This window comes from Arachis duranensis, chromosome 9 (genome assembly GCF_000817695.3).
Source record: "Arachis duranensis cultivar V14167 chromosome 9, aradu.V14167.gnm2.J7QH, whole genome shotgun sequence".
In the NCBI taxonomy this organism is placed as follows: Eukaryota; Viridiplantae; Streptophyta; class Magnoliopsida; order Fabales; family Fabaceae; genus Arachis; species Arachis duranensis.
This window is the reverse complement of record NC_029780.3, coordinates 14,590,814-14,600,372: the sequence shown is the minus strand read 5'-3', so window position 1 is coordinate 14,600,372 and position 9,559 is coordinate 14,590,814. Positions and strand designations below refer to the sequence as shown.

At 30.1% G+C, this 9,559-nt stretch overlaps 1 protein-coding gene across 1 annotated transcript; it reads left to right on the top strand.

Moving 5' to 3' along the window:
* The first annotated feature begins 5,647 nt into the window (after window positions 1-5,647).
* Window positions 5,648-9,211, top strand: LOC107464886 (putative receptor-like protein kinase At1g72540). Its single transcript, XM_016083849.3, has 5 exons — window positions 5,648-6,113; window positions 6,426-6,561; window positions 6,899-7,035; window positions 7,146-7,269; window positions 8,158-9,211. Exons 1-5 carry the CDS (start codon window positions 5,706-5,708, stop codon window positions 8,793-8,795), a joined length of 1,443 nt encoding a protein of 480 aa, XP_015939335.1. The 5' UTR covers window positions 5,648-5,705; the 3' UTR covers window positions 8,796-9,211.
* The last annotated feature ends 348 nt before the right edge of the window (window positions 9,212-9,559 follow it).

Genomic DNA, 9,559 nt, shown 5'->3' with positions numbered 1-9,559 from the left:
CCGGTACACGCATGCATATGCGGTGGCTAACGTACGTAGCGAGATTAGAGGACATGGGTAGATACAGCTGAGGATCCGCCATTCTCTCATGATTATACCGGTGCTTGTGTCGTGTGACCAACAAGAACGTAGTTAAATTGGCCGGTCCATTGCAACTCTTCCAGTAATGGATCTTCTGGCCGTTCCCAAGTTTCAAACCTAATAGGTTTGACGCCTTTCGTTGGTCGTTGGAGATGAGGTACTTAATGTTTATGGTTGTTATGTTTAGTAATATATATTAAGTATTATTGCCATTATTTACAACATGTTTTAAGTGTAAGATTGTTCAATTATCAGCCAACATTGAGCGAGAAGGAGCCTAGAGTCGCGTAGTGGAGGCTCAGGATAGATTTACTCTAGGCAAGGGATAGATTTTCGAACTTCTTACACTTTCTGTAGTATTTGGCATGGTCCGATTTCAGTACTTTGTACTCAACCCCATGGCGAATGCTATAGATTTTCACACATAAGATGACATCCTCTTTATTCTGAAACTGTTGACTGACTTGGAACTTAGCTAGACCTGCGGTGTCCTGTGAATCTCTGGCTCTAAAATCAGATTCTACATCTAAAAACTCCTGCTATCTCATGGCATCTAAGTCTAGAGTTGAAAAGTGTGCCAGGTACTGTTGAGCTTTTGAGCTCGATGCTCCACCAGCCCTAAAGAAATTGTTGAGTTAAGAAATTAACTAACATGATTGATGATGACAAACATTATTTTATTGGGCTAACTACCCAATTAGATTTAATCATTTTTTATTAAGTGATGCAGGCTATTAAGTAATAAACACAACAGTAGCCTAATATGGAACAAACTGAATCTGTGATTATGGACAACCTTTTCAAACAAAGTCCAAATAAAAAATAACAAAGAAATCAAATGGGCTGAGTGGTAAGTAAATAAAATCCAAGCCCAAAGCGTTTCACCCAAGCTGATCCTCCAAAGGCAACATTTACCTTTTTCATTCGGTCAAACACAGAGAAAAGAGAGAGAACTTCGTTCTTCTTGCTTGATTCATCAAAGAAGAAAGAAAGAGAAACTTTAATCAGAAAGGCAAAAGTCTAATCACCCAAAACAAACCATCTTAGGCTAAGTTAGAAGTTAAAGGTGATTTATTTTCTCTTGCATGCATTTTTACTTTCCTCTCTTCTTCTCCAACTCTCTGTCAATCCAATTTGGGATACATTAAAAAAGTGATTTTTGATAATCACTGCCGTGAATCAATGGCCAAAATCGTTTCTTGGAGACAAAGTTGTAGCTCAAGGGTTCAGATTTGGGTTTACCATTGAAAATAATTTCTCTTTGCTATTCTGAGGTATTCGTTCAAGAAAAAGGGATCTGTTTCAAATTTCCAATTTGGGGATTACTGGAAGAATGTGAAAGGGTAAGTTGGTGAAGCACACAGCTCGAGGAGTTGACCTGAAAGAGAGCATCTCAACAACATGCAAGGAGATACAAAAGAAGATTTTTTTCATCCTTCTGAGGTAAGGAGAGAGAACTAGAGTTTTAAGCTTTGTTCTGAAGAGTTTCTCTTTGAAGAGTTCATGAACTTTGGATAGTGCTTTCTAAGTAAAAGATGCATTCCGCCAAGATGAAGAACTCAATCAGAGTCCAGTGAATCCAGTTCAACCTATAACAACAGAGACTGGTGAAGTATCAATCTCCTTCATGTTTTACAGATTGTAATTTTTATTTTTAATGTATATTTTTTTGTAATTTCTTGAGTGGTAAAAGGCTAAAAGAGAGAGCTTATAAAAAAAAGCCAAAGAGTGATAAAAAGCTGAGTGATACACTTGAGTGAAAAGGCTAGAGTACTTCAGATTTCTTTATGTTGTTTCTTGTGTGTTGTATCTTGTACCAGTGAGGTATCCCTTTCTTAGTTAGGTAAGCACTAAGAGTGAAGAGTTAGGTATTAGCATAGCCAAGTCAAGTTAGGAGAGAACTTGAGAGGTAAAGGATTGTGTCAATCCTGTGGAATTGGTGTATATAATACCTTAACTATAGTGGAAATTCCACCACATGGATGTAGGTTGCATTGCACAAGGCAACTGAACCAGGATACATGATGGTGTCAGCTTCTCTCTTCCTTTGTCTGTTCTATTTTTCTGATATTTAAGAAACAAAATGAATTTGTCTCATAAACTTTCGGTTGTTGAGTTCAAACAAATTCAGATTGAAAGTTTGTAATTAAAAGATTATTTCATTAAAGTAAAAGAAGGCCATATATTCAACCCTCCTTCTCTAAGCCTTCTACAACCTTCAGAAATACTCCTCCATATATCATCTTTGCTATTATCATCAGTCATGGCGGGCTCCACATCATCGCCATCCCTTAGTACATCTTTCAAGGCATCTAGTTCTCTAACCTCCCCTAAATCGGAATCATAACAGAAGTATTCATGTTAGCACATATTTCTACAATCTCATCGTGGTGTAGATCAGCTGCGAAAGACGGAGATGCCATCAAATCTCCCGCAGATGCCATTGCAGACATAGATGAAGACATAACAACAGGGGTTGAACTGGAGGTTGTTGCCATTGGTACTGATTCATGGTTTCGGTTCGATCCTCCTTAACTAGAGACCACATCCACAAGCTTGGCTAATAGTTCAGGGATTCTAACTTCGGGAAACTGGCAACGATAGTGAAATAAAACTTGCAAATCCTCATTACTGTCTATCACAAACTAGCTAGTCATACTTCACCCCATCGCGAACAACAGAAATTGAAATTCTATAATATAACTTCTCTATCCGTTTCATTCCATGTTGTCCCAATTTCTATAGTACGGTATTCTAAAAAATCAACAAGGTTCAGAGAAGGTCTGATAAAGACACTCACGGATCCTTATCAATAAATTTTATTCTCACTCGCATTTTTTCTTAATCGCGCCTTTGTAGTGCACAAGCACTAGAAAACTATCCTCCATAGCCATTGTGGTGCCACTCTAATGAGGATTCAACATTTTGCTCGTATTTATATAGGTTGGATACGTACACTAAATCGAATTATGCAGGATGATTGTAAATAATAAATCGAATTTAGTAGAGTCAATTTACCTGATGAAGTTGTTATTGAGTAAATCGAATTCAACCAATTCGATTTACCATAATCTACTCATTCTCCTATAAATAAATTGAAGCTAATAAGATCGATTTACTACTAAAAACTCTAAATCAAATGTATTAAATTCAATTTACATGCAAACTTTTAAATAGACTTCATTAAACGATTTACACATAAATAAGACTTTTACGTAATATATTTTTTTTAGGAGATTTATGTAAAATTGAATGTATTTTTATGTGATATGCTCTTACTAATATTAAAATAATTATTTTTTTTCTACCACTAAAAAGATAAGAATAGAATTTTAGTTTGTTTTTCAATAAAATTTTCTATTTTTTTTACTGCTTTTAATATAACATAAATATAAAATTAATAAACATATTAATGTCTATTACATACAGCATTAATCTACTAGTTAAATAAATGTCAATAACACAGAATACTGGCATCTTTTGTTTGTGCTTCTAGAATAAAAGTCTTTTTCTTTTTCTTAAAAAAAATGAGTACTTATTTTATTTTCTGACTTGTTTGTATATGTTTTTATTCTTTTCTTTTTTTTAAAAAAAATGGGGAAGCAGAAATATGTTTTTTTTTTGGTATTTTTGAAGAAATAGATAAGTGCATACTTCTGCTTCTTGAAGATAGAAAAATTTTATAAAAAGATTAATATTAAAAATTTATGTCGATATATTTTTTTAAAAAAAATATGTCCGTTTGTAAATATAAAATCATAACTACTATTATCAAAATTTGTTAATTAAAATATTATTAAAAAGATTAAATATATAGCTAATATTTTCTATTAAAACTTATGTAATTATTTTATTTTATGCCAATAAATGAATATTTATAATAAAATAATTATTATTAAAGATATAACTATTCATTTTGCTTTCTCCTATCAAGTTAAACTTTTAGATATAGTAGTTTCATGACAATTATACCCCTTATTCTTTTAAAATACCATATTATATATGTAAAATAATTTTTTTATAATTGTATTTTTATACAAATTTTTTTTTATATATTTGTCACGTGTAATATAAAATACTTCTATAAATATATTAAGTACAAAATATTTTTTCTGTTTTTTACTTCAACTTTTACTTTTACTCCAAGAAAAAAAATTCTTGCAGCCACAACGACTTTTGTTTAATTTGCATGTGTGAGTGTGAAAATGGAGCAGGTTAGAAGCCTGCAGAAGAGAAGAAAGAAGAGAGTGGCACAGCGTCATCACAATGAAATAAGGTTGAAGAAAGGCATGCTAAGCAATTTGGCATTTTTCGAACCACTTGTTTCCACGATATCTCCAATCATTTTGACGAAGAAATTAAACATAGAGGCCATCTCACTCTTTTTCATTATTAAAATTAACATGTCCTTTTTTAGATCGATCACATGGAGTTAGGGTCAATTATATTTACCGCATGAATGAAAAATAAATAAATAATTAAAATGAGAAAGATCAAAGACAAATTTTAAAATCCCACTTTGGCCACTTATCCACACATAAGGTGACTCATTTGACAAGTATACTATTTATATAGAAAAAACTTTTATATAATTTAGTTTCTATTAAACAATATAATAGCGTGAACAATTTTTAGGTCTGATTTAGTAAATTTTTATTTTTCATTCAAAAGTAATTCATTAAAACTATTTTTTTAAAGATAATTTTCTAAAGTTATAATAGTTATATTTGATAAATGGTTATATTAGAATTTTAATTTTAAAAATACTCTTAATTTTTTTAAAATTAAAAACGTAAATATACATTTATATTCTTATTTATTAAATAAGGTGCTTATAATAATCTCTTCAAACATTTTACAAGACCGAATTTAGTTATGTTTACGTAACGAGTTAGAGTAATATCTTAATAATAGGGGGGGTTAAATACCGATAATTTAAAAATAAAATAAAATAAAATAAAAACACACAAAATCGGCAAATCCTGTTTATATTAGTTCTAGTTAAAGTTAAAAAATTCAACGGTAACCAACCACAGAAGTGGACATGTAGATTGAATTTATTTATTTATTGATTTACATTTTAAAAAAATGAGGGCAGCAGCTGAAGCAGGACTTGGCTGCTACCAAGTTTACTTTTATCATCCGTTAGGCCTACAACGAAGAAAAACACAATACGGCCAGTGACATAAGATTTTGGATTTGGTTTATATGACATAAGATCTTTCATGAAAAAACAAAAATACATAAGATTTTTTAGTTTAATTTTTTATTATTATTTTAAAAATTTAAAATATTTTATACAATTATTTAATTATATTTATTTTTTAATGATCATTCATTCATACCATCAATCAAAAAAATAATTATTTTTACTAATAAAGCATAATTATTTTTACTAATAAAGCGTTATTTAATTAAACACGCATATAAAATTATTTTATAGTTACATTATATAAAAATTAAATTCTTGTTTCAAAGTCTCTTAAAATAAATGTTCCAAAATACTGTAGCTTTGGTCTCTCCAACCTATAAAAGCTAAGCTTTGTCATCACATTTTTGCAGATAGTGATAAAGCTACATCAAACTCGCTTGGAATAATAGAAAAAAGAAAGAGAAGAAAGAAAATGCCTTCCCAGAAAAGGGTTATGTGGAAATCCTTCATAGTTGGTTGTTTCAAAGACAATCCCTTTTCCAATTCTTCCTTGGACGAAACACACACATCATCAGTTTCAAAAAAGACACTTTCTAGGAGAATCTCGCTCTCTGATCTGAGCAATTCTTCATCACAGTCTATAATGAGTGATTTGTCAAATTCCCTCACAGGAATTGGATTAAACATTCATATTTTCACTTACCAGGAGCTGAAAGAGATCACACATGGGTTCAGCAAGAACAATTTCCTCGGCGAAGGTGGATTCGGAAAGGTTTATAAAGGGTTCATTGATGAGAAATTTAACCCCAGGCTTGTGCCTCAGGTTGTTGCTGTTAAGGCCCTCAATTTGGATGGCAAACAAGGACACAGAGAGTGGTTGGTATGAATCAATTCTCTTCCTAACATTTTCACAGTATCAATTATTAAAAATGGTTATTTCTACGAAACCATCTTTACTTGAATATAATATTATAAATCGTTAAATAGTTCAATCGAATATATTCAATTAAAAATATTAAACTATCTAATGTTTTTCAATACTATCTTCGCATGAATAGGTTAACATTGAAGTGGCCATCTTAATTTTTATTATTTTTGTATTAGAAGTTTCTCAAATATAATGATGATATTATTATTAATGTGTTATCTTATCTAGTCTTTTTCGTTTCTTCGTTTTTTTTACTGTGCATAGGCTGAAGTAATCTTCTTGGGGCAGTTGAAGCATCGCAATCTGGTGAACTTAATTGGATACTGCTGTGAAGATGAACACAGGCTTCTTGTCTATGAATACATGGAAAGGGGCAATCTGGAAGAGAAGCTTTTCAAAGGCATGTACATGCATGCCTTTCTCTGCATAATTAGCAAAAGAAAATTGTATGCCATAATTTTGAATTTTGGTTTTGATAAAAATATCTTTTGAATAAAAGAAGGTCAAATTTAAGTTAGTTTGTCAAATTCTTGTGATTTTTGAGAGGCTCAATTTCATTATTTTTGGAAGATCTCGAAAGGCTTTTTTTTTTAGTTTCTTAATTATTTTATTGGAACTATAATTTTTCGAGGGAGAAAAATGAGGTTTAAAATAAAAAACAAAAGCCAGTTTTGAAAAAAAAAAAAGAATTTCTTTGTTCATAATTTTTATTCAATTCCTTTGAAAAAAAAATGCAGGTTATTTAGCAACATTGCCGTGGCTAACAAGAATCAAAATAGCAATTGGGGCTGCGAAGGGACTTTGTTTCCTTCATGAAGAAGAAAAGCCAGTCATATACAGAGATGTTAAAGCCTCAAACATTCTGTTAGACGCTGTAAGTTCCATCATTCCATCAAGCAATAACTTATTAATTAATTAATTTTCAAGTATGCATTTAGTTAATTATTACAATGAACACACAATAATTAAGTTCTTGTTTTTCAGGATTACAATGCGAAGCTGTCGGATTTCGGTTTAGCAATAGATGGACCAGGGGAAGATCAAACACATGTTACAACTCGTGTTATGGGTACCCGCGGTTATGCTGCTCCTGAGTATATCATGACAGGTATTCACGTGTTTGACACATTTTAGATATAACATTTGTTTCATATTAAATATATAATTTGTATTTTAATATTAATAAAATATTAAAAGAAGTTATTTAGATAAAGACGCCTAAAACATCTTTTTTTAATGATGTTTTTTAGTAATTAAAATTTAACATATATAATCGATTAAATCATGTTATTTTTATCAAAATTAGACTAGACAAATTGATTTAAGAAAAAAATGGTGAATCAAATCTTGAATTGATCTAAATTAATATTATTTTTTAATAAAAAATTACTACAATACCCTTATTATAAAAAATAATTAAATAATTTTAAAAATTCTAAGTCCTAATTCTACAATAGAAAAATAAAAGACTAAAATTTATGATTCTCAAAATTAATATATATAATAGAAGTATTTTACTCATTTTTCATAATAGGGTATTATAGTCATTTTCTATAACAAATAATATTAATTTAGATCAGTTCAAGATTTGATTTACTATTTTTCTGTTAAATCAATTTATCTAGCCTAATTTTGACAAAAATAATACGATTTAATCAATTATATATATTAAATTTTAATTATTAAAAAATAATTTTATAAAAAGACATTTTTAACGTCTTCATCTTAATAGCTTTCAATATTAAAATATTATTATAACTTATTAAAAAATATTTTATATTTTATATATATAACTTATTTTTGTGTCTTTAACAAACATTAAAATTAATGTGTCGGTGTCTCTGTTTCATAGAATAATACACAATTAATAGTGTATGAAAATTGAATTCATTTTTTGAATTCGTAAGTACTTAATTCTCTGTAAATTACATAATCAAGTATTCCTGTGTTTATCGTTAGATTTGATAAATGTGTAACTTTAATTACTCTTAATTAGGTCATTTGACAACCATGAGCGACGTGTATAGCTATGGAGTTGTTCTGTTAGAGCTACTAACGGGAAGAAAATCAGTGGACAAGAAACGGCCAAGCAGAGAGCAAGATTTAGTAGAGTGGGCAAGGCCAATGCTAAAGGATTCTCTTAAACTTGAGAGAATAATGGACCCAAGACTTGAGGGTCAGTACTCCACACAAGGTGCAAGAAAGTTAGCATCTTTGGCTTACCAATGCCTAAGCCACCACGCAAAGAATAGGCCTTCAATGCGAACCGTGGTTAAGACCTTGGAGCCTCTCTTGGAACTTAACGATATCCCAATTGGTCATTTTGTTTATGTGGCCCCCACTGAAGTGGTTGTTGTAACCGATTGTTCTTGTTATGACAACAGCAATATTAACGAAGAAGGTAAAGTTGAAGAGGAAATAAAGGGAGAGAAAAAGGAGAAGGAGAAGGGTCGCAATAATTTAAAGAAGGAGCGAAAAAGTCGTAGCCGTAGGTGTAGGGTTAAGCCAATCAGGTCTCGTGCTGTTTACTCTGACACTGCTCTGTATAAGACTCTTTCTACCAGTCCCTACTTTCCCAAACAAGGACCAGAGACACATAATTGTGATGGAAATCGCCCCATATTGCCAATTTAGTCACCTCCTCACATCAAATTATTTTAACACGAAAACTCAAGCGCAGTCAATTTTACGTGAAATTGATAATTGAGATATGTTAAATAAAAATTTAGTCAAAATTATTTAACGATTCTCAACTATAAACTTTATGTGAAGTTGATTGCATCTGAATTTTCACAAATAACTATCATTTTTATATAAAGTTAACTTTTCGTGAATAGTTCGTTTATAGTCTATAAACATTAATTAATTATGCATGTTGCATGTAATCTTAGCTAAAAGGTAGTGGAGTGAAAAACAAAAAAGAAAGAATGAAAAACAGAGTATAGGGGAACACAAAGGAAGTTATAGTGTACATTATGTAGCTTCATAGATTTAGCTTTTCTTTTTTATCTTGGGGCTTGATTTTGATTGTTTGATCTTCCGAAATTCCAACATGAACGAGTGAATGATGATAATTAAATATATCATCTTAAACGAAGATATTTCCACATTTACATAATATGTGTTGTATAATGTTAAGGAATATGGACATATGGTATAAGTTGTGAAGCATTTCTTTAAGTTTTTTTCAAAATATTTAATAAGAAATGTTCGGTTATTAGAATTTATTATTTTTTGTCATTATTTAGTCATTAAATTAATTTTTTTAATTTAATAATTTAATAATATATTTTATTTCATATTTTTAAATATTAACAATTAACTGATGATAAAAAAAATAAATTTTAATGATTTTTTAATATACTTTATATTTAGTTAATTTTATTGTGACAAATGTG

What these genes read in the sequence shown, in the direction of transcription:
- LOC107464886 (XM_016083849.3), top strand. Translation starts at nt 5,706, where the DNA reads ATGCCTTCCCAGAAAAGGGTTATGTGGAAATCCTTCATAGTTGGTTGT. An exon ending in CAAACATTCTGTTAGACGCT is followed by an intron (nt 7,036 to 7,145) that starts GTAAGTTCCATC and finishes CTTGTTTTTCAG; the next exon opens with GATTACAATGCGAAGCTGTC. An exon ending in TCCTGAGTATATCATGACAG is followed by an intron (nt 7,270 to 8,157) that starts GTATTCACGTGT and finishes ACTCTTAATTAG; the next exon opens with GTCATTTGACAACCATGAGC.